The sequence below is a fragment of the Onychostoma macrolepis genome, chromosome 13, assembly GCF_012432095.1.
Source record: "Onychostoma macrolepis isolate SWU-2019 chromosome 13, ASM1243209v1, whole genome shotgun sequence".
In the NCBI taxonomy this organism is placed as follows: domain Eukaryota; kingdom Metazoa; phylum Chordata; class Actinopteri; order Cypriniformes; family Cyprinidae; genus Onychostoma; species Onychostoma macrolepis.
This window is the reverse complement of record NC_081167.1, coordinates 25,450,397-25,476,532: the sequence shown is the minus strand read 5'-3', so window position 1 is coordinate 25,476,532 and position 26,136 is coordinate 25,450,397. Positions and strand designations below refer to the sequence as shown.

General features: G+C 38.3%; 1 protein-coding gene across 1 annotated transcript in view; it reads left to right on the top strand.

Annotated features, from left to right (window-relative positions):
• The window catches only part of pcdh15a (protocadherin-related 15a), a 231,551-nt gene extending 206,155 nt beyond the window's left edge, over positions 1-25,396 (top strand). Inside the window, exons 33-39 of the mRNA XM_058796177.1 lie at positions 2,551-2,664; positions 17,257-17,278; positions 18,051-18,086; positions 19,200-19,273; positions 22,585-22,696; positions 22,890-24,709; positions 25,257-25,396. Of these exons, the coding sequence (XP_058652160.1) occupies positions 2,551-2,664; positions 17,257-17,278; positions 18,051-18,086; positions 19,200-19,273; positions 22,585-22,696; positions 22,890-24,698 (2,167 nt within the window). The 3' untranslated portion in view covers positions 24,699-24,709; positions 25,257-25,396. The remainder of the gene's footprint in view (positions 1-2,550; positions 2,665-17,256; positions 17,279-18,050; positions 18,087-19,199; positions 19,274-22,584; positions 22,697-22,889; positions 24,710-25,256) is intronic.
• The last annotated feature ends 740 nt before the right edge of the window (positions 25,397-26,136 follow it).

Here is a 26,136-nt window from a genome sequence, read left to right as displayed (position 1 = left end):
TTAATTATAGTCAGCCAATAAATACAAAACATAATAATATTTTTTTTTTGTATTTTTAGTATTAAGCATCCAGCTAATTAAAAAAACTTATAAATAATAATAATAATATTTCTAGATGTATTTGCTTTTTTCAAGGTGTAAAAAAGCACACAAAAATGTAGCTCGTTTTTGTGTATTTTTCTTCATATTCCCTTAATTTTAATTCATGACTATGGTAAATGGGCTTTGTTAAATCACATCCCCCGTATGTAACTGTATATATAAATCATTTATATTCACAAATGTTATGCATCATAGATACATTATACATCTTGTTTCAACAGCTGCTTTTCTAAGTGTGCGGTTCTTAGCCAGAATAAGCTGCAAATGTGAATTTTGTCAATACTGAAAAGTTAACTATGATTACAAGACTACTAAACATTTAGCTAGCAGTTAAAAAGTATATAAACATTTAACACATAAAGACAGCGTAGTTCTTGTACCTTCTATCTCAGAGTTGCTATTGTACACACATGAAGACGTTTTACTCTACAGTTGCGTGTCTCTATTTGTATTCTCTACGATTCTGAGAGTGTTGAGGACAGGCTGAAAAAAACACACACAGTAGGTGAGGGAGATGAGTATTGGATGCCAGGTATTAAAATGGCTTTTTTTCAGTAATTAGCCATGCTAACAGGCTAATCTCCCAGCCAGCTCTGTGTGAAAGCAGATTAATTATAAGCATTTGTGACATATCCCAGGCATTCGATCCATCCGTCACATCTACTCATGAAAGCCCAGCATATGGGCCTGCTCTCCACACACAGCAGCTCCTCTGAGACATGAGTGTGGTCCTGACCTTCTGCACACACCAATGAGTCCGTCATCAGCTATTGTGTAAATACATAACAGATGGATAATCATAGAGCGAACACAAACAGCTAAACACACACACCTACAGTACATGTGTGAAGCTTGCTCTCGCACGCACACACTCATGCATGACTGCATTCAGATGTTTTGACGCATATTAAAGAGTTCAGTTTGTGATTAGACTCTTGTATTAAAGGTGAAGTGACATTTTTATGTCATTTCATTTGGTTGTTTACCAAAGATGCATAATAGGAGACACAAGTGTTAGCTTATATATCACAACATGAGATCTCACACTGTCTTTCGAGTAATTGCATTCTGGTTAAATAAATAATATTGAGAGGAGCGCGTCTTTGATAGCCTCAAGTAAGCCCAGGGTCAGGACGAGAGTGTGTGTGGATGAAATACAAAGATGAGAAGGAGAATGGAGAGCTGGAGAGACAGAGAGAGGTTGCTGCTGAGAGCTGTATTGTTTCCCAGCTCTGCAGATGTGGGATAAACCGGGGTTATCCTGTGCTCTTATCACATTTTACAGCATGAATTATGCACTCACACCTGCAGCAACAAAAATGGGCTGCATGGTTCAACACTACGAGCATTTTCTGACCTGTGAAATTAGAGTTTGGACTGCCAGTCAATTAAATATATGAATTAAGATCATGGTCTATTACACAATGAGCCGATTAACCAAGTTAATGACAATTACAATCACATATGGCAATTCATGTACGTGCAATAGAAATATTTTCTGGAAAAAGAGTGGGTAGAAAATCCCTTTTTAAGGCATTTATATACAGGCCAGAGAGTATATAATTAATTTTAAATTATATATTAATCAAAATTATATTATATTATATTATATTTCCATTTATATTACCATTTTCTTATATTTTCATATTTAGCATGCTATATTATCCGTCCATTTTTAAACCACTTGTCCTCCTATTATATTATATTATATTATATTGTATTGTATTGTATTGTATTGTATTACATTATATTGTACAATTTCATGATATTTTCATATTTAGTATTCAATATTATCCATTATATCCATGATATATTATCCAGTATTATTATACTATCCATTTTTTAAACCATTTGTCCTCTGTTGGTTTGTGGGTATATTATATTATATTACATTGTTTGTGTTTCACTGAATTATTCCTGTGCCTAATTATCCAATCATTTTCCTTTTTTCTTCCTCTTTCCCTGCACTTCCTGTCACTGCATGTGGACCCTGCGCTCAGATTCAAAGAGTAAGTTCAAATTCTTCTTTTTGATGAATTATTTGCCGAGGACTGTGTGCCTTCATACCCTCGTTATTCGGTTCAGTCCTTTAAAACAGAAACATACAAGTAGAATGCTTGAATTGAGATGAGACTCAAAGGACATACTCACTCCAGCCCTCTCTGATTCCAGCACAATAGCGATGCCTTTGAAAATGAACAGAAATGACTGGTTTCATGACCTCATAGAGTACAAAGTGAGCTGGGTTCAGTTCCCTCCTAATAAAACACCTCATCTCAGTGTGAAAGGTGCTGAATAACCCATGATATTTTGCATTGCATGAATAAAAAGTGCTGGAACAGATCAAATGAGAGTTGCCGGAGCTCCAGACCTCATATCCTCCTATAATAGAGCTGAAATGAACCTTTTGAAAAGAAGGAAACTCACTCTTTGGGGGGTGCTTTACAGGAGGCAGGCCGAGTGTGCCAAAACCGCCCGTATCCAGATGGCTCTTCCTGCCGGAAAATCAACAGGAGGTGGCGCTCCAACCAATCTCTACGAGGAGCTGGGAGATGGCGGCATGTAAGTTACCTGTCCTAAATAATACCTTTAACCTTCAGCACAGAAAGCAGAGAGATGATTAACAAGATTTGGGTGTGTATCTGTAGGAAAATCAAGAATAGTTCTCCCCAAAAATGAAAATTCTGCCATTAATTTCTCTCTGAAATTTTTGTCGTCATTCAAAACCTGTATGACTTACTTTCTTGGGACACCACAAAAATATTATGGACAAAAACAGCACCATAAAAGTAGTCCATAGTACATTGTTAAATATATAAATATAATGTATATATGTTTTATAAGAAAAGTATTTTTCAGTCTCTACTTAAAAAAATTACTTTTAATTTAATTTAATTTAATTTTTATTTTTGAAATGTATAACAATCATTGAGTGGAAATTGTTTCTACACCGAATTGTTTTCGTGTAGTAAAAGTAGTTAAATTTAGTCAAATTTAGAGTCATAAATATACAAGACATAAAAGAACCAATGACATTAAAGGTCATAGACATCAAACTCATTCTAAATATGTGTGAGTGAAATACAACAAAGCAAAACTGCGGCTAAGTGTACTGTATGATTTTTGCCACCCGCTATCATTTGTATGGACAAAAGCAGCATGAACATTCTGCTAAATATCTTTTTTCATGTCATATGGAGGAAAAAGAAAGTATTGCATGTTTTGAATGCCATGTGAGTGTAAATAATAGAATGAAAGAATATACATTTGTAGGTGAACTACCCCTTTAATGCCCTGACCTGGTTCTTCATTTGAAAAAGAAATTAGTTTTTCCTTGACATTCTCCAAGGGGAGAAACTGTTCCATTTTGGCATCCTGAAGGTAATTGTTTCTTTAGTAAATTAGCTGCGTTTTTGACTTTAATACTGAGTCCATCCATAGAGATGTGCTCACTGGACACTGGTTTGGTGCAGCAGGAGTCCATTGCCAAGCTAAAGGCTGTTGTGAGTGGAATGAAATGTTAATAGATTAAAAGATTATAGCCGCAGCACAGCATCTGCGTCCCTCAGGTAAAGCCTTTTAAAGTGCTTTTGATTTAATGCAATCAAAACAAATGCAGCTGCTAACACAAATAGGCAGCACAAAAAGACGTGGTTTTGAATTGAATCCATTAGAATAGATGCTGAGATTGCTAGACCGTGTTTCTGAACAGCAGTCTAATACCATCAACAGAAAGGAACATTAGAGTAGAATTTGTTTGCTTGTGTGTTTGGGCAAACATTTTGTTCTTTTGTTGGATATTAATAAAAACAGTGGTCTGTCAGCAACCTTATAAAACAATGATTAAGGTGACTCTCTGTGACCCTCAGATTGATTGTTGATGTATATATTTATTTATTTTTATTTTTAACATTTCATTACCAGAAATTTCACCCCAAAAACAAAAGTAATAAATTATTAATTTAATTAAAATGAATTAAATACATAGTTTAATTATAGAATTATATATTATAGTTTAAATATATAATTCTGTAATTCTAATTTAATTTAATAATATATAGTTTTAATAAGGAATTGTAATAAGGAATTGTAGTGCAAATAATGTCAATGCATAAATAATGCTAATGGCCCAAAAATATTTTCTTCATCTCATTTTTCAGTTGATTTTGGGGTAAAATATGACCTTAATATATTTTCTTTACATTCCCTTCCCATTGAAATACTAGTCTGTTTATGCAGTTTGCTGCATATATCATATTGCACATTTCATTCACATGTGTAATGAATGATTAAAAGGATGAGTGGTTACATTTCCTCTCTATTTACCTTTTACATGTGTCTCTTAGACCTCTTTACATCTGATATTAACGTGCATTTCATATCCAGAGAGTATCCGGATATTTTTTAGCTGGATTGCATTAATTACTTGCACTCCGGTGCTTTTCATTTACGATTTGAATAGAGATACGATCGCACTTATCCACAGAAACCGCCACCTACAGTATATATTACTTACTTAGTTGTACTATATTGTACAATAAAAACACATTTGCATTTACACCTTTGTGGAACATGGTTTTGTGTGTATTTACATCTTTATTGTGGTCAGGTTTCTGTTTTCGATTCAGTCACTGAAAATGCATGTTAATGCCAAATGTGAACAGAGCCTGCTAGAGTGTTAAATTGTCATCATATTCCTCTGTCTACATGCATTTTTCCTCTCATGTTTCATTAATTCTCATCTTCTCTCTGCATTTTCCAGGCTTGGACTACAGTGAGTAACATAAAATATGCTGCATTTCCTTGCAGTGATCTTTCTTACACGCTGCTATCAATATATTTTAAAATCCCTCTTGACTTACATTTGCGGTTTGTAGTTTATAGTCCCTGTGTAACTGCTCTGCTAGTTTTCTTTACCATTTCATCTGTTTTTACCCTTGATTCATGTCGAATTGCATATTGAAAGGAACATTTTGATACTATTTACTGAAAAATAAAAAATGCATAGATACATGTGTGTAGCTCTGTAGTGTATTAAAGCTTTAGTAGTTTGGCTAGATAAAGCCCTCGCCTCCCGGCTCTAGTGGTTCCTCGCAGTTCTCTCCTCAAAGCAAACAAACACGCTTCTCACGTCCTTCACTTTGAGACTCGCCATTGTCACAGCTCATCTTGATTGATGTTTGAATGAAGATTATCTGAACAGATAGGGATTTCAGACTGGTTTATGAGTGCTAGTGTATGAGCTTCGCACTTTCGTAGCTGGAAATACACAATTGTAATGCCTGCTTGCATTCATCGTATTATTGCTGCGTTCTGTAAAAAGTGATAAGTTGACTTAACTTTTAAAAAAAATTACGAAACCCATTGCCTTAAAATTAGTGGTGGGCCGTTATCGGCGTTAACGTGCTGCGTTAACGTGAGACTCTTATCGGGCGATAAAAAAAATATCGCCGTTAATCTATTCTCAAAGTTGGGTTGGGAGCTGGGTCTATACTACGCAAGCTATGATGACTTTCACCTTGATATTTTAGCGCGGATGTATACCTAGCCGAATTGCACTGTAGGGGGCGAACTAGTCTTCGAACCTGTGTGTATCAGACGTGGCGTGCTAACATGGATGCAGCTATGAAGCCGCCGGGTTTGCTTCAGGGAAAATTTATTTTTAAGAAGCTTCCCAATGGAAATCGGCAAGTCATTTCTGTCTCTACGTTACATGGTCGCGCTCTCTGTATCGCGCGCACAGCGGAGTTCCGCCCCGGTTCGCACACACACACACACTCAAACAAACGTAAGCGCACACAAAAGTGAGCACACTCCCACTCCTATTTGTAAATATTAAGCCGCAAAACGTCTATTTAAATATGACTTCTGTGTGTCTCTGTGTTAATGTATGGCGCAGACGCACGGGTTTGTTCACTACTCCTACAGAAGACCGCGTGACGCTTGCGGCGATATTAACGTCTGTCGTCTCACTAAATGAGGACATAAATACATGAACAACATCTCCAGAACTGCTCTGAGAGTCACTTCATGAGCATTCGAGCGTTTCATTTGAGAAAAACTATCCTCACGGCAACCCGTCAAAATAAAAGTTCGGTTTCACTTGAAGACATTGGGCAGAACATAATAGGCTACTACTACTAAAACTATTAAAAACTTATCTTTAAGGAATAATCATACAATGTCTTCAATGTTATTATCAGTATTAAATTCTTGATGACTGCTAGTTGTTTACTTATCTACTTGGCAGAATTCAAATGAGCCATTTTAATCTAGATTAATTCCAAGATTACAGTGAGATTAATCTAGATTAAAAAAATTAATCTATGCCCACCACTACTTAAAATTATTAAGTAAATAATAATTTAAAAAAGTTAAGTGAACTTGACAATTCTTGACAACTTTTAAGGCAACAGGTTTCCTCAATTATTTTTTTACAGTGTACAAAGTCGGATGTAGTAGGGTATTCCTACTTAATTTCTCGGATTATATTATATTGCTCAAGGCCTAGATGATGCTGTATAAAGAAACATGGCAGTGCTATCCTTTTTTTTGCAGGTACAACAGGGGCTAAAGGCAGATCTTAAGGATATTTTTGGTTTTCAATACTCCCATAGTGTATAAGTGCAGAAAAAAAAAAATTATTGATTATTGGTGGAACACCATTTTGTGTGAAAAGGATAAAAGTAGTTTGTTTTGTTTAAAAATCATATAAATACAAAAGACTCCCAGAATTGGTACAAATATTTTGATACCATATTTTGGTACCAAATATATGGTACCATATTTTGTTTATTTTGATCAAATTATTTAATGTAAATACACTGTCATATATAAAAATGAAATCATGAAGGAAACAGAGAACTTCATACAGTGCATGAAGGCTATTCCAAAATAATTATGTTTTTTTATTTTTTTTATTAATACACTTTTAAATGTAACTGTTTCATTATAAAAATGGTGATTATCTCTAAGTTAACACTGTACCATGATTTTACATATTCTTTAGTTATTAAAAGATTTAATTATTCTGAAGGAAACTGCAAATCGTATTGTCGCAAATATATTTGGTAGTTTTAACTATTCTTATTTGCTACATAAATCTATAGCATTAAAATAAAAAAGACATTGAATATGAGATCATTATAGCGTAGAATCGTCTTGCGTCATGGATCTGCCAGATTTTCAGATGCCGCAGTAAACCGCAGATGTGGTTTAGAAGAAAATGTCTTTACACTAGTCCAATGGGTATACCCTATGATTATCAACAAAAAAGCTCATTACATGTGTTTAAGCATCTTTTTCTGAATGTGAATGTTTATCATTAAAACCGTATAATTCTTGTATTGCACTTTTCCAAATACTGTAGGAACTTGGAAATTCGACTTTCTGAATCGAGCACAGCATAAAGACTATTTTTAAGACTATTTGTCTCAGAAGTCCTGACAAAGAGTATTTGCATTAGCTTTTTTTTTTTTTTAAAGCTAAATGTAAAATCTTGAGTAAATTTGTTTGGCCGAGCTCTTTCAAAGTCCATTAAAGTGAAGGATTTTTGTGTAGTGGGTCATTAGTGCTCTGTCCTCCCATGGCTGTTCTCTTCCCTCAATTCCTTCCTGTCTATTTCCACATATGCTTCAATCTTCTCTCCTTTCATTTTCTCTCGTGGGCTGCAGAAGGCGCCGAAAGTCTGTAATCGAGGAGGCGGATCGACAGAGTCTCATAAGAGCCTTCGCCTCTCGTGCTATCACTGCTCACAAACTGTGTGCCGGAAACGGAAAGTTGCTCGACAAGTTGCCCAAGTCAGAAAGTAACGTCACCTTCCTCTCTGATGAACGGCCGCTCACCACGCAAAATCCGCTTTACCAGGATGGTGCGTCCAGTAGTCCCGAGCCCAACTCGGAGGTGCAAAGGGTCAGTGGATTTTTGGACAGTGATGTCCCATCTCCGACAAGCCCCATCAGCCAGATGACCTCTTGGTCCTTACCGTCCCGTATTCGAGGACGAGGGCTTTACGATGCTCTGCGCCGACAGGCTCTTTGGGACCCTGCCGAATGGGAGGAGCAAGAGCTGAAGGCAGGGCTTAAGGACAGCAGGGAAGAACTTGATGCTGATGTAGATCAAAGTGGTCGAAGCACAGAAACGAAGCTGTCGGTCCGAGAACAAGCCAGACAGTTTGAGCAGCAAGCTTTAGCCGAAAGAACGCCGAGACAGAGCCGGGACTCTTACGCATCTCTAGATCCAGACGACCCACTGCTAAGCGCCTTCATGTTCTCATCTAGTCCAATTTCTGTTGGCAAGGACATCCCACCCTGCATTATCATCTCAGGGGGTGATGGCGAGACTCCTCCCCCACCTATGGCTCAGCGGCCGACTCCACCTGTCCTAAGGAAGTTCAGTTCTAGTATATCCAATTACATGACGGTGGAGCCTTGTGAGATCACTCTGGAATTCATATCAGACTCTCCGGAAAGTCCATCAACCCCTCTTCCTGTCCCATCATGCTCTTTACTTTCTCCTCCACCTGTGCAACAGGACTTCACCCCCCCACCTACCCCAACTCCCGTTCAGTCTCCTGAACCTCCTGCTCAGCCTCCGACTCCTACACCTAAGCTAAGAGGGATCCTCAAGAAAACGGGCAGATCTGCCAACAGCCTTGATGTGAAAGATGACAACAGTTGCAAAGGAGGTCTTAAAGTCTCCACGACTGTTGTTCTAAAAGAGCCAGAGTCTAAACCAGGTGAAACAGATGGCAGTCAATCAGAATCAGACTCTTCCGCTTAGCTCCCAAACCAACCAATCACAGCGGAATGAGAGACTCCACCCACCCCAGCCCTTCATTTCTGAATGAACTCTGGAACTCTTTACCTGTCTTCATTCCTACACCTCTATTTCATTACTTACTTTTGCATGTATTATTTCGATGGCACTTTACTTTGAGAGCACTTTATAGTGTACTTCAAAGAAGGTCAAAAGTGTATAGTTTCATGTGGCTGGCTTCAATGTGATTGAGAGGTGATTTTTCTATTTTACATTTTACTGTTTTTATGTTATGAGCGAGTTGTCTTTAAACTTCAAGCACTTCATAGAGCGATCACTTGTGCATTTGTCAGTCAAATAGAATACAGAGAAAGGGAGTGAAGAATTTGATTTTAAATATTTATTATGCTATAATTGTAATTTTTGGACAATGAATTCCTACAAATATAAGCAAATAATATTTTTATTAGAACAGCTCTAATGGAGCTACCTCTAAACAGTTTTTCTTTATTATTATTTTTAATTTAGTGATTTAAACTGTTCTGCTGATTTCAAATTGCAGACAAACAATGTTTTCTTTTGTTTGTTTGTTATAGTAATTTTGGTCATATTAAAAGCTCTCTGAAATGTAACACTACTCTTCAAAGGTTTAGTCAGTAAGATTAATACTTTAATAATAAGTTAATACTTTTATTCAGCAAACACTGATGGTAAAGACATTTACTATTACAAAAACTTTCTATTTTAAATAAATGCTGTTCATTTGAACTTTCTATTCATCAAAGAATCCTGAAAAACAGTATCCTGGTTTTCGTGCTGCATAATAATACATTCTTTGTATCTTGAGCACCAAATCAGCATATTACATTTTTGATTTCTGGAATAACAGCTGCTAAAAATTCAGCTTTGACATCAAAGGAATAAATTACATTTTAAAATATCAAAATAAAAACAGTTATTTTAATATTTTACAAGATTACTATTTTTACTGTATTTTTGATCAAATAAATGCAGTCTTGGTGAGCATTGGAACATCTTACCAGCCCATAACATTTGAACAGTAGTGTATATTTTTTTTAAGAATATTTATATTCTATATTTATATTTAACATTTATATAGTTTTTTGCATATCATGCATTCATTTGCATGCCATCAGTTTACACGTTTATAAGAAAATTTAAGCAAGTGGAATAATGTTTTACCAGTGGAATATATGAAATAAAAAAAAATAAAAAACATTACTTTTTGTCAGATTAATCAAACTAATATTTGAACTGACTGTCACTGATTGTGAATATTTAATGTTTAAATGGTGCTTCATAGCAGGCGGATGTTGATGTGAGGAGCTGCTATCATAATCATGCGACTCTGAGAGAAGTGTTCGTTGATGATGAAGGTGGTGACAGAAATTGTTATCATGTTTGATTAGGATGGGCCTTAAAATTAAAGATCAGATTTTGTTTGATCAATTTAGTATAATCAGAAAAAAGAAAAAGGATGAACTGAATCAAATTATCCAATAGCCTGCACAGCCTAAGTAATGTCAATGGAAAAGGAAGGTCATTTCAGAGGAAGAGCATGTTATTGCATTTTGATTAAAGATTCGGAAAAGACATTTTTATTTAGAATAATGAGCACTGGTGAATCATTCACAATAAGACTAGGAACATGCATTAAGAAAGTAAATAGGGTTGGTTTTGAAGGTTAAAAACAGGTCATTCTTTGTACATCTTTCTGATTTATTCACCGTATCTCGCTCTCTCTATCTCTCTCCCCTGTTCTTTCACTCTCTCTAACCCTTTTTAAAGGCTGTCTAGAGTGCCAGACCTCCTGAAGCTCTCCTGTCTCGGTTCGGTCCTGCGGATGTTTTTGCCCTTTCAGAAACACAAGCAGACAAGAATCATGTCGAGATTAAACAATACCGCTAATCGTTTATGTGGCACATGGCAGGGGGACGTTCGCTCCGCCATTCCCCACTGAATTCACCCCATCAGGCGTGCAGTCAATGTCTCTCCTTTCAGACAAACCACTCCTCCAATATCTCAGCAGGGGTCTGCAAATGGTGTCTCCCCCATCCATATCGAAAAATCTGTCATCGTCCCATAAGCAAATGCACACCGATTTGCTAATGTCTCATCTTTGGTTCTGATTTGTTAGTTTTTTATTACATAGAAATTAGGTGAAATTACACTTATTAATGGAAGCTTGTTTCTGCCTTGGAGTAAAAAATCTTTTTTTTTTTTTTTCACAATTCTCGTCAAAACTGTGAAATACAAACATAAGTATATGGACAGACTTGTGAGGACCATTAAATCTTGAATGAACAGTCTCTGAAAGACAGGAGGTCACATACATCTTTATGAGAATTGAAATGTGCTGTGATCTGTGAAACACACGCACATCAAAATAATTGATACAATATAAGATTAACTATTGATTTGCTATTAAAAATGTCAAAAAATTCCTTAGTAAGATCTCTTTTTAAAAGAAAAAGTACTGAGATAAAGTACTCTCATTTTCTAATAGAGCAGGAGAGATTAGTTTTATTTTGAAAGTAATATGAAAGGAGGGAGGAAGTGAGGAAGATACAAACACAGGAGAGAAAAAAAGAGAATTAGGGTTAGTGATGTCAACGGCAGACTCATTGATTGATTAATAATGTTTCTCCAGACCTCACCGCCTGTGCTTTCATCCTGCTGAGCAGTTCATGTGAATATAGAGCCGTTCCTCTGAACCTACAAACAAGCTCTGACACACACACACAACATCCACTCAGTTTGCTCATAAATCATTTGCCTCAGAACACATAAATAACACATCATTTGTAATCCTTGATAATATTCTTTGTTGTCTATTTATTGTATTGTTGTAGGTAGAATAAATATGAAAGCCTGTTTCCTCCACAAAATAAAAAGGCAATTATGACTTTTTATCTCACAATTCTGACTATTTTCCCACAATTGTGGATACTGTGTGTATGTGTCAGGACTTGTTTGTAGGTTCAGAGAAACTGCTCAGTAGGATGAAAGCACAGGCGGTGAGGTCTGGAGAAATGTAATTAATAAATCGATGAGTCTGCCATTGATATCACTAACCCTAATTCTCTTTTTACATTTACATTTACATTTACATTTTATCCAAAGCGACTTACAATTTGGGGAACACATGAAGCGATTCATCTTGAAGAGGCAATTCGACAAAGGAAGTGCTTGTAACACCAAGTCTCAGGCATTGTTTAAATAAGTACAAGCTAGCAAGGGAAGGAATAAGTAAGGAGAAAGATTTTTTTTTTTTTTTATGTGTAGGTTGAAGTCAAGTAGTGTCGAAAGAGATGAGTTTTCAGCTGTTGCTTGAAGATTGACAGGGATCCAGTACTCCGAATATGGGTGGGAAGATCATTCCACCAGCCAGGAATGGTGAACGAGAATGTTCTGGAGAGTGATTTTGAGCCTCTTTGTGATGGTTTTCTTTTTTTCTCTCCTGTGTTCGTGTCTTCCTCACTTCCTCCCTCCTTTCATATTACCTGCTTCACCACACAAAATAAGACTAATCTCTCTTGCTCTATTAGAAAATGAGAGTACTTCATCTCAGTGCTTTGTCTGTTAAAAGGAGATCTTACTATAATGCTTTTTGATGCGTTGTATGTCCTCCTGTTTTTCCAAGATTGTTCATTCAAGGTAGTCTGGCATAAACATTCATTATGTGTGAGAGAGATGTGTTTGTGTGTGTTTAACAGGGATATTTCATAACTTATTCATGTGAAAGAGAACGTGCACCCTCTGATACCACTCTGCATCTTTATTTATGGGGTGAATTTCATTAAACCTGTTAAGAAAAGTCCAGTAGCGCTAATTTAATTTCTGGCTTTAATTTAATTTAATTTTAATTTTTATTCCTCCCATGAATAGTTTTGAGGACATTTCTCCAGATATATTTTGTGGGAGAATTTTATTTCAACACTATACCCAAGTACACGCACAAAGGTTGCGAGTTTGAGTCTTAGGTCCGGCAGGAATTGTAGGTGGGGGGAGTGAATGTACAGCGCTCTCTTCCACCTTCAATACTACGACTGAGGTGCCCAGTGCACAGCTCGGCTTCCCCTATAATGTAAAAAAATTCATGGTCAAATATGTACTATTGTGTTAACATTTTATTGACTAAAAATGCGTTAGAACACGTTCAGAATCAGCTACATATAGCAGGTCGGCTGACTCAATTTCCTTCTCATATATTCCCGTAGCGTCACAGTGCATTTCCCTGTTGAAGCCTAGCGTCCACTGACTTCAATGGGGCTGCTTCGAAACTAGACGGTCATTGGATAAATGCTGCGATTATGTCCCGCCCACGGACGCTCAGCGTCTCTGGGGGTGAATGGAGGAGTGGGCTGGCCTGGACTCTTGGCTTCTGCGTGATGATTGGAGGGTCTGTCGAAAGACTGCATCTCCTTTTGATTGACAGCGATTTTGTACTATACAAAGTCGCTGATGCTGAAGCTATTCGAGCTCAATCCCATAGCGGATTTTGCAAGTGTAGTCAAAAGACAAACTGTTGCAACCTATTTCTTGGTATTTGCTTGGTGAAATTGCTAGCCAATTTTCATCATACATTTCACACAATTATACACCACATTCCTTGTTTCAGTTTAAGCTAATTCCCACATTTCCTCCGTCGAGTTTAATATCTTTTTTTTAGATCGTTTGTTCATTCATTCATTCATACAGTAGGCTAGCGTTGTAGGGGTGAACAGTGCTAATATTGTCGACTAGGCATGGGACGATAACCGGTTTCAAGGTATACCGCGGTTTGGAAAATTCACGGTTTCAAAACCACTAAAATTTTCCGTTATACCGTTCCTGCTGTATGCGCAGTTTTTTTTACGTGTCGTCAAAGACAGAAAGTGCAGGACTCCCTCAGTTGTGAGCAGTGAAGAGCGTAACGAGTCACGCGACCCCTCCCCCTCCTCCGGATAGCGGTCAGTGAGAGTCACCTGTGTGTAGGATGATGGCCGAAGGAGGTGAATCCCTGGAACTTTTTCCCCCGTCGAAAAAGGCGAAGTCTGCCATATGGGAATTTCTCGGGTAACGTAGACCAGTCATGTTCCGTACACAACGATGTTCCATACAGATGATGTTTTGGCGCCGATCGCTAAATAAATACTTCCAAGTAGTACACAAACGATATATCTGTGTCGTCTTCATTTCTCCCTCTTTCACCCTCGATCAAGACAGAGACCCAATTCACCGGTTGTTTCAGTGTTGAAATAAATACTAATTGGCTTGCTACCGAGGCAGATAACATGGCTAATTAACTAGCTAAGGTCAACTAGTTTCCTCCCTCACGTTACTTCACAGAGCGGGGAATAACAGACTAAAGTACTACGTTTCTGCGATTTAGTACAATAAATTTAGCTGGTATCACGTCTATAATTTTAAGCCTCCTGCCATTGTTTACATCTGTTCAAAATCACGTCATTTAAAAAAGTGTCTTTGCCACTGTTTGAGTATTATACGTAGAGAGACCGTGTGTGTGTGTGAGACACAATCACGCACTCTCCTTATGTGTATGTGCACACATCTTTGTACCTCACCGTTCATAACTTGGACTGAAAGATGAATGTGTAGAAAGTGAGCATATTTCCAAAAACCTTGTTGAGCTATAGGTTAAATGACTGCATTTTTGATTTTGTACAGAAATTGTTTTGATTTATGTTTTTGATTATTGAGCTGTAGGTTTAGGTTAAGTGACTGCATTTGTAATTTTTTTTCATTTAGAAGGATTTTTTTTTTTTTTTTACAGAAAATAATTTATTTATGTTCTGATTATTGTTGAGCTGCAGGTTTGGGCTCACTTAAGTGACTGCACGTAATTTAATTAACAAGAATTCAATTATTTATTTTAATTATTTACCCTGACATGTTTACCGTTCCAAAATGTTCTATATGTTTCTTAAAAATAAAATGTATTGTGTTCAGTGGAAAAAAAACGGTGTTTTTTACCCAGACATTTAAAAATAACATATTTTAGAGCTGTAATCGCAATACAGTGAAACCGTGATATTTGTATCTAAGGTTATCATACCGTCAGAATCTCATACCGGCCCATGCCTATTGTTGACCTGATTTTGGCGAAGCCATTTGAAAGTCTTCCTTACGAGGAGAAACTTAGAATTAAACAGCAGGGCAGATCAACACCTAAGATTGATTTAGTGCAAAAGATAGGGAAAAGTAACACGTCTTTTCAGCTCTCCTGGTATGACAAAGTTAGCTGGCTGACTGGAAGTGCTGTGACAAAGAAAATGTACTGCTGGCCATGCCTCTTGATGAAACCATCTCATGGATGGTGTAGAAAGGAGCTTCTCCTGTTTAAAGTGGCTCAAGTCCTACACCCGTAACACAATGGGCCAAGGCTGTTTAAGCAGCCTAGCTCTGCTGGCCATTGAGAGGACACTGGTCAAGTCACTGGAAAAGACGCCTAGTTGGTACGACAGGGTCACAGAGCATTTTCTTGAAAATGAACTTAGGGCAGAATTTACGTATAAATAAATGGACAGTTTTTATGATGTAGGCCGAAAATGAGCTTTCCCTCTTTGAAAGACCAGCAGCCGCCACTAGGCACCGAACCCCCAACTGCTCCCCGGGCACCACAGCATTGAATGAATGAATGAATGAATGAGGCATTTATATAGCGCTTTAATGTGTATTGCAATACACCCAAAGCGCTTTACAATCATGTGGGGGGTCTCTTCTCAACCACCACCAGTGTGCAGCATCCACTTGGATGATGCGACGGCAGCCACAGGACAACGGCGTCAGTGCGCTCACCACACACCAGCTACAGGTCTATCAGAGAGAGATAGAGTCAATCAAGTGGATGGGGATTATTGGGAAGCCATGATAGACAAGGGCCAGTGGAGGGAATTTGGCCAGGACACCGGGGTTACACCCCTACTCTTTATGATGAGTGTCATGGGATTTTTAATGACCACAGAGAGTCAGGACCTCGGTTTAACATCTCATCCGAAAGACGGTGCTTTTTTACAGTATAGTGTCCCCGTCACTATACTGGGGCATTAGGACCCACACAGACTGCAGGGTGAGCACCTCCTGCTGGTCTCACTAACACCTCTTCCAGCAGCAACCTAGTTTTCCCAGGAGGTCTCCCATTCTGGGAGTGTTCACTACTGTGTGTGTGTGCACTTAGGATGGGTTAAATGCAGAGCACAAATTCCGGGTATGGGTAACCATACTTGGCCACATGTCACTTCACTCAAACCCTCAAATGTAATTTTCCTGGACATTTTGTTTGTGTATGATAAGACAGTTTATAGCTACTGCATTAAATATAGGTTGTGTGTGAGTACATGTGTTGGTTTACTAGTAATATGAAAACGACTTGCGTCAAAAAGCATATTAATGTGTTAATCTGCATCTTTAGTTATGGGGTGATTTTCATAAAGCCTGTTAAGAATATGTCCAGTGTCTAGTATTTAATTTAATTTTATTGTATTTATTTATTTTTTATTTGATCCCTATGAATAATTTTGAGGTCCCTTCTTCAGATGTAGGTCACTTTTTTGGACTTATTTTGTTCCAAAACTATAGCCAGGTAAACACACACACAAACATGTTTTATGGGGACATTCCATATGCGTAATGGTATTTATACTCAACAAACTGTATTCTCTATCCCCTTACCCTAGTGCTACCCCTAAACCTACCCCTCACACAAAACTTTCTGCATTTTTAGATTTTCAAAAAACTTCACTCTGTATGGTTTATATGCTTGTTTCCTCTTGGCGACCAAGAAAATGTTCCCGCAAGGTCAAAATTTACTGGTATTACTTGTATAACGTAGGGAGTACCAGGTATGGAGTATGGACACACACGTACACACACACACACACACTGAACAACATGCTGCTCATTTGTCACAGTGTTTTAATCACTTAATGGGTTTCATTCTTGGCCCTTGAGAGTCCCCTCAAATGTAACTTTCCTGGAAATTTTGCTAGTGTATGATTGGACAATTTATAGCTACTGCATTAAATACAGGTTGCGTGTGGGTATGTGTGCATATGTTGGTTTACCATTCATCAGAAAATGACTTATTTGGAAAAAGCAGATTAATGTGCTTGTGAAGTCTTCGTTGTAGGTAAAACTGCTTGTGTCAGGACTATCTGCCCCATTTCCCTGAGAGCATTTTTATCTTTGAAGTGCTTTTCCATTTAAATATGGTGTTTTCATTCTGGTCTAGTGATAAGAGAGGACAGGAAGTGTTGAAATGCATAAAAGTGAGTCAGAATCTAAAGTCTAAAATCACTTAGCTAGTCAACAAATGTCACATTTCCAGCTACATGTCATTCTTTATAATCTTTTTTTTTTTTCTGTCTTTTTCAGCAGGCGTGGCTTTGGCAGAGAGGTGAGTCAGTTTTTTAACATTTCCTTGGATCTGATCGCTATTTCTATCACTCATACTTAGAGTTAAGATTTTGAAGAAACTTCTCAGACATTGGTAGACACCTCTTAGATTTTCATTAAACATGTAAAAATCCAGTTCTGTGTAGTTGATTTAATATATAGGACCTTTCTTTAATAAGTCGAAGGTAAGAGTGCTTTGTTCCCTTGTCACTTAAGGCTGCCAATAGTGCCTTGTGAGAGGCTTACACTGGAATCTCAATGAGATGAAGGGAGCAATTGTAACTTTGCCATTAAACTTACATTTACACCCTGCTAAGGAGAGTAAATTGAAGAGTCGTATCTTTTCTCAGTTCTGCCTGCACACATAATTTTGCAGTGAGAACATGTCACGTCAGTGTCTACGTTGCGACGTTAATGCATATAGGTTGCATATGAATGCTGTCAAATGCAACCTTTTCTGACCTTTCAAGCACTTTAGCTCTTAAAGTTGGGTCTACTTCTTAACATAGAACATTTTCCCCTCATCTGCATCTCTGCCATTATCTTTCTCACCAGGAGCTCGTTTTTTCTCCCCCTCTTTCCTGTTTTTAATGCATGTCTTTTTGCTGTCATGTTCTCTATCTGATCACTCATTTTAAATGTATGCAGCGACATCTTTTCTTGCTATTCTCTTTGTCTTAGTCTTTTATTCGGTGCTGCCTCTCATGTATTCTCTCTTAGTGTCAAATCTTTTTTCTCTTCTCCCTCTCTTCTCTTTGTGACTGTGCCAGCAGCAGCAGCTGTTGAGACCCTCTCTGCTCCGGCCTGAGGTAGCATCTCTGTTTTTCTGCATGCCTTTTCTTAGTTTTCCTTGACAGATCTTCCTATTGTTACTGAAAATGTTTTATCTCTTTTTAAAGTTCCCCTGACAAACATTTTAGTGTTAACACAGGAAACAAATCTGCACACATCAGGCAAAGTCATGGGGTCTTTAATAGCTAAATAATAATCCTGAATGGACAGTTCACCCAAAAAAATTTGTCAGCCTTAATTCACATTCATGTCCATTCCTTCATTCAAACCTTCCACAAAACATAAAAAGTAGAAGTTTAGCAGCATCTCCAAGCTTTGCTTGTTCATACAGTGAAAGTGGATGAAGACCTGAGAAGTTTTTAAAGGTTTTATGAATCCATACTGGCAAAATTCTAATTCATGTTTTGCTAACATTGAAGCGTAGGGGTGAGTAAATGATGCCAGGATTTTCATTTTTGAACAAACTGCCCCTTCAAAACACAAGACTATTTCTTCTTTGTTCTACATAAATGTTTTTTCTTTTTCTTTCTTTTTTTTTTTTAAAGAAATTAATATTCAGCAAGGATGCATTCAGTTTAAAACTCTATTTTAAATAAATGCTTTTCTTTTGAACTCTCTATTAATCAAAGAATCCACAAAAATATTAAGCTGCACAAAAAGAAAAAACAAGCTGTTTTCAACATTGATAATAATAATGAATGTGTCTTGAGCACCAAATCAGCATATTACAAAGATTTCGGAAGGATCATGTGACACTGAAGACTGAAGTAATGAAGCTTTATCACTACATTTTAAAATATATTAAAATAGAAAACTGTCATTTTGAAATTGCAACTATATTCTTCAATATATGTTTTGATTGTATTTTTTAATAAAATAGATGATCAGCCCTGGTGAGCATAAAAGATCTCTTTAAAAAAGTATTGAAAATCCTTCCGACCCCAAACTTTTGAATTGTAGTCTAGATGTTCATTTGCATTCCCAGTTTAAATTAAGTTACAGTAATGGGTGAACAAGCACAGTGTGCCAGAAAAGTTATTGACTGTATCAATTGTGCACCAAACCCTGACTAATTATAGTAGCCTATGTGAAGATGAAGTCTGACATCTGTCTTTATGTTTGTATTTTAGGCTCTCTCCATGGAATCTGGTATCGACCCTGGACAGGATTACTATACCCAAGACTACTATAGCTACGATCAAGGGTGAGTTTCAGAGTGTACACCAAGGTTATTTTCGTAAACGAAAACTGAAACTAAGACTAAAACTATTGGTCAAAAAACATTTCTGTAAACTGAAATAAAATTAATAATTCTAAAACTGAACGAAACTAACAACAGTAACTGAAAAACGAACGAAAATAAAATAATAATTAGCAAAAATAAATAATTGTGTTGGTGATTTAATAAGCTCTCATTCTGTGCCAGAAAATCGGACCTGTGGTTGTTTAGGGAAATAGATGGCGCTTCATGCACGTGAGCTGCGTCCTAAGCGGCTATTCACAGAGAATGTGTTTTTGCATTTAAAAAACAAGACGCGGGCTATAAAATGGGAAATAACTATAAAATATGAAATGGGAAATAATAATAATGCACACCTTACAGCGCACGAACGTTTAAAAGCGTGCTTGACGTGCGAGAACAACATGAAAGTGAGTTAACAGACACAGAATTAAAAGTTTTGGATGAGCTGACTTTAGTGAAGAGTCATTTTGTCACACTTTGCAATTACTATGGTAACGTCTACCTCGAGTCCATGACACGAGCACCGCCTTGACTGAATAAAACGCATCCAAAAACGAGAGAAAGCAATAGCCGCGCTGTGTTTTCACCGCTTTGCAGTGTTGTGTAAAAGGGGCTTTAGAACTGGGATTGATTGCATTGCTCATCTGAAGCGTGTGCGTGCTGGAGCGGCTCGTCAAAGTAAAGTGCAAACATCATGAGGTTTCAAAGCATTTTAGATTGTTTCTTCTTATTGTGTACGTTCATAGAGGGAGACGGGACATACAGTAGTGTGCATCGGTGGCTCGTATGTGCAAAAAATCCAACAAATTAATGCATTGAAAACACAGATGGACAAAAATAAAGTTCATAGAGTTTCAATGACGATTGCCTGTGCCTGTGTCCCAATGTGCACACTGTCCATGCTAAATTCTATGTGATATTAGTCATTTTTAATACTATTTAGGGCAGATAGGGTGGATAGTATGCACAATGGGATGCAGGGCATGTTTCCTCAAATCCAGCACTGGAGGGCCATTGTCCTGCAGAATTTAGCTCCAACCCTGATAAAAACTCAACTGCCTGATGCTGTCTAGTAACTCTGAAAACCTTGATTAGCTTGTTGTTTGTAAACTATTGGCATATTAAACAAGATTGCATCTTTAATATGAATGAATATGAACATGAATATGAATAAATTGTATACATATAAGTTGCATATTTTTGGAATTATTTTATTTTCATTATTAAGAGGTTTGCACAAGAGTTAACTGTAAACTGCAAACATTCAACTTTGCTAAAATTAAATGTCTTGGTTTGGTCTACACTGGAAGTGTTCCATTAACTCTGTTAAACTATAATTACTAAAACTAAAACTGAAACTAAAATCTATAAAAACTAAATAGAAAGGTGTTCACAAAATAAAAACTAAAACTAACAAAACATTAATTCATTAATTCATTAATGAAACTAACTAAAACTAAAATGAAATTATAGGAAATTTGAAAACGATATTAAAATAAAAACTAATTTAAAAATTCAAAACTATAATATCCTTGGTGTACATGAGGCTAGTGTGTCTTTGTTCCAGACTGAGTTTGTGTATTTCAGATATTTTTACAACCTCACTTGAAAGTGATGTAATGTCTTCCCCTCTTTCTCTCTGTCTGTATCCCATGTCCTTCAGATTTCAGTCGCCTTCCCCTTGATCACTTCTTCAATATTTCTCTGCTTTCTCCATTCCACTTTTTACAATTGTTTTGATGATGCCAAGACACCTGAGCCCTCCATTAAAAAAAAAATCCAACCAGAGAAACAGAGGCTCTCCAATTAAAGATGTGATTTCAGGCTAAAAGATGTCTGTAGTGAGTACAATACACTAATTGAGCATCTTGTGTGTGCAAGCAGAAGGAGACAGCAGAAGTGAGAGAAAGAGGTGTAAACACTCTCAAATTGACACGTAATGTACCATCGGAACAGCTTTACTATTGGAACAGATGCTCTTGCAAATGTTGCAAATATTGAATTGCATGGTTTAACGTCAGCCCATCTGAAGAGATGCTGGAAGCTTTGATGAGATTAATGTGCCCTCACCTCCACACAGTCATCTTTAGCTAAGCTCAGTGGATTCATTAAGACGTGAGCCGCATGTTTGCTAGTAGGACTTTCAGAGATCAGACTCAAGTGTAATGGCATCCTCTATTACGTTCGGTAGAGTCATTCGATTTTTTGTAGCAGCAGATGGTCTTAAAGGCCTCTGTAGTACTCTGAGCGTTAGCTGTGAGCACCACAGAACAGATGATGTGCGTTAACATCAAGATCAAGACATCAAAATTGCTGATGATAGACTTCTTAAGGTCTTATTTAACATTTTAAAATGGATAGTTCCAGACCAGACCTAGCATGAATTCCAGTCATGCTAAAGTACACATATAAAAAAGATATGATGCAAAACACCTGTTCATCTAGCTATTAATCTTAGCACTAGGTGAGTTTACATCTCAGGGAATGTTTTTTCTAGAAGGATGACATTTAAAGGATTTGCTCCAAAGATTGATAAAATTGTGTCAATAATATTTCTAATATCAATTTTATGCAGAAAAGAGAATTGTTTTCTTGAGAATTTCCTCAAACTGTCATCCGATTCCTTTGAATGTCAAGGTTTTTTTTGTCCATAGTCAAGGCCTTTGAGAAAGAAGGATGGCTTTGATTCCGCAGACATCAAGGGAGAGAGTGGGGAAGATAAATGTTGCACTTCTGTCAGGCTGAACTGCACCTGCTATCAGAGAGACCCGGCCTGCTGAAGATCCAGGGCTATTTAGAGAGCTTAGGAATTTTTAATGGGGGTTTAGACTTTAATCCCTGGATCACAGGGGCTGTTTGTCCTGCGTGGGTGGAGCTACGCATGAGCTGATGTTGATTGTGAGTGTAATGAGACATCTGTTTTGCCTTTCCCATCTTCAATAAGTGCACCTATTTTCAAACCTGTTGGAGGTCTCACTCCCACAATACTCAGAATTGAGGTAGCACAAAGTATGGGAGGCAGAATAAAAAAATGTATTTAAATTCAAATAAACTCACATGGTTTGATTTAAAATTAAATTAAATAGAAAAGCAACATGTGTCAAGACAAACTTTTAATTGTTGAAAAATACCTTTTTTGGAAAGAACGCATGTGATTGAAGGGATGGGCTAAATCCATCAATTGCAAATAAGCAAATTCAACTTTAATACTTCTGCACACAATAACTTTAAGGTATGTTCATATGTTGTATGATTTCCATTCTTTTATCCAGGTATGATCCCTATCCACCCTATGGCAGCCGCAGGAGGCTGATTACACCCATGTATGATGAGTATGGAGAGGCCATCATGGAGGATGAAGGATATTACTATGGTGGACCAGAGGTAATCTTACACATTCATTCATAGGCAACTTGAAGAAAATGTTGCAGAAACAATGGTTTCTCTTGTTCATAATTTTGCCATCACCAATTGGGTATCACTTTAATTTCAAGAATCATTTAATATAGAGTTTGGCCATTTAATATTAGTAACCTTGATTGATGAGATTGTTTTAAAGGAAATGATGTCACAACAGGGTCAGGCAAGAGGGCGAGGTGGGCGAGGGAGAGGTCGTGGCCGTGGAAAGCGAGTGGGATTCCAGGATTTCCCACCAGAGGATGAAATTGAACAGGCAGAGCCAGAGGTTCCTACTGAGGAACCAGCAGTGGCTGAAGGTGAAGAATCCAAAGCTGCAAAGAGGCTGAAGTCCGTCATGAAGCTCAGCAAGTTGCTCGCTGCTGGGAAGAAAACTGAACCTACCTCCCCATGGAAGAAGGCCAAGATCTTCCCGATGATGTTTGGGAAAGGGAAGAAAGACAAAGATTATGCCAAGCTGACATCTGCACGGCGTATCGATAGTCAAGAGAGCTTGACAGGTGGGACGAGCTCAGTCGCTTCCACTGATGGCATGTCCCCTACCAGGAGTCGACTTGGGAAAGTCCTGAAACGCATTAATCTAGCGAACAAGCTACAAATTAGAAGAAAATCACAGAGCAGCATCAGTCGCAGTTCTGCAAGTGAGAAGGATGAGTCTGCAGAGTCAGAGAGAGATGAGAAGAAATCGAAAGTGTCCATCAGTGTCAGCGAGCCAGAAGCCAGCGGGAGTGGATCAGAGGCAGAGAGCCGAAAGAAAGTCTCGGATGAGGAGGAATCGTCTGAGAGGAGCAGTGTAGCAGGCTCCACTGATGATAAGGATTATTTGAAAGTCGATCTGGACAGAGATGATGCCAATGAGAGCACAGTTGATTCTGAATCAGAGCCAGAAGAACCAGATGAATCTGATGCAGAGAGTAAATCCAAATCTGGGACTGAGAAGTCAGGAACCGAAAAGGATTCCGAGGCAGAGTCAGCATCTGAGAAAGAATCCAGAACTGAGAAAGGGTCAGGTTCAGAGGAGGAATCCGGCTCAGAGGAAGAGTCAGGGTCTGGAAAGACCTCAGGAACAGAAAAAGAGTCTGGATCTGCGACTGAAAAATCAGGAACTGAGGAAGAGTCTAGTGCTGAGAAGAGTTCTGCCACAGAAAAGGAGTCAGAGGAAGAATCTGAAGAGTCTAAAGGAACGGAAGAGTCAGGATCAGGATCAGAACCTTCTTCTGCTCGCTCTTCAATGAAATCATCTCGTACTGAGGGTTCCTCAGAGGGTTCGAGTGCAGGAACGAAGAGCAGCAGAAGTGGGAGTGTTTCCGGAAGTGGTACTCCGAGTGGCAGCGGATCAGGTGGCAGCTCTAAGGGGTCTTCAATGAGGTCATCACAAGCATCAGTGTCTGGTGAGGAGAGCAGTGGTGAGGTAGGGTCAGTGAGTGGCTCTGAAGAGGCATCTGGGACAGAAATGAGCGGATCTGCTGCATCGGATGACGCTGGATCAGATGCCGTTTCCATGTCCGGCAGTGAGAGAAGCTCCACAAGCTCCAGATCAGCAGGAGGAAGCCGCCGCTCTCGCAAGAGCATCATTACCAGATCCTCCCAGGACACCATTGATGAGGAAAGTGAGGAGGAAGAAGAGGCTTCTGAAGAAGAAGAAGAGGACGAGGAGGAGGATGAAACAGCAGAGAGCAGAGAGTCAGCCAGTGAGATGAGTGATGGATCAGTGTCACGGAGGTCAAGTGTGATCTCAGCAGCAGAAAGTGCAGGAACACCATACGCCACAGGGAGCAGTGTTCAGAGTTCAGATGAGACGTTTGGAGGCCTCTCGCCAATCACAGAGGTGGATGAGGATGCCATAACCTCTGGCAGTGGCTCAGGATCTGAGAGCGGCTCTAGGAGTCGCTCAAAGCAGTCGGGAACCGGAGGTACCACAGAAGTAACAGATGCAGATACCAACTCTGGAGATTCTACAGCTTTCTAAACAGGGACCAAGTAAGATCTAACTAACTTCTGCCATGGAGTGAAGTGATTCCTACTTGATTCCGTCTTTTCTCTTATACTGGTGTGTTTCGGAACCATTCCAACTGTGTGGAAGTGCTGAAAATGGCATTCCGTGAACTTTTTTTTTTTTTTAACTCTGGTGTGCTTCTCAAATTCCTTCTCTTGAGTGAACCTACATTACCAACCTTAAACTATGTATTCAAATTGTTTATTTGTACTTTTAATCTTCTCATATTTCCGTTTCCAAAAACTGTATCCCTATGAGTGCTTTAATATGATATTGACACCACATCTTCTCTACTAGGGGTGCACACAAGATTCAGTTTATGATTGCAATTTTACATGGCTGGGGCCATATTCATCAAAAAATCTTAAAGCTAATATTAAGAAACTCATAGGTAGGAACTCTTAGAAGGACTTCTAGCGATAAGATGAAATTGTTTGTGAATATGGCCCCTGGTCTCTACCATTCCCAATTAGTGGAGGGTATTTCTTTGATAGCTGATTTATGTTAATAAATCTTCTCTTTGATCTCCAGGCTGGCAAAAAGAAGCGAATCAAACTGGTGCTGGACCGAGAGCATGACACGACTTCAACAGGAGAAGACAGTGGACCGGACGTCCAGCGCAATCGCATACCCAACATCAGCAGCCACAGTAACATCAACGGATCAGTGTACCTTGCCCAAAACGGTACCATCATCCGAACACGAAGGCCCCCTTACCCCAACAACTTAAAACTGGGCTCACCAACACGATTAGGTAAACAGTTTAAAAAATTGGACAAGCTAGGTGTCACACATGAAGAGCATTTACCTTTAAATGGAACAGAAGACAATGGGCCTACTATCAGCACCACCACTGCCCATTCCTATGTTACTGATCACAACCTTAACTCCAAAGATTGCAGTGTAATGGGCCCTAACAGCATAGGGCCCAAATCTAACATCGATAAAGCCCGTTTGGAGCAGGATAAGGGGTGCTGTGAGCAGGAGTCCTCAGTGGACAATGGGGAGATAAAAGAGTCGGTAGAGTCTCCATGTGAACAAACGCTGTCTGATGAAGAGGAGCTCTGGATGGGTCCCTGGAACAACTTACACATACCAATGACAAAACTCTGATTTCTAGTTTTGCTAATGCTGATGGTACTGTTTCTATTTAGGTTCCTTTGTAGTCTTTTCTATGTTTCATTTGGGTTCTATAAAGAGTTTATCTCGATTCTGTTGTACACACATCAGACACCGACTAAGAAATGTGATTCTCTTATAAAGAATTCATGCAGATGACTATATTTCACTTCTTTTTGTAGTGTCAGATAAATTGTTGTGGAAGACAGGGCTATTCTGTACAAATGTCTTTGCCTCAAGTCAACCGTTTCCAAGATGTATAAACTGTACAATTGAAGTTATTAGTTGTTAC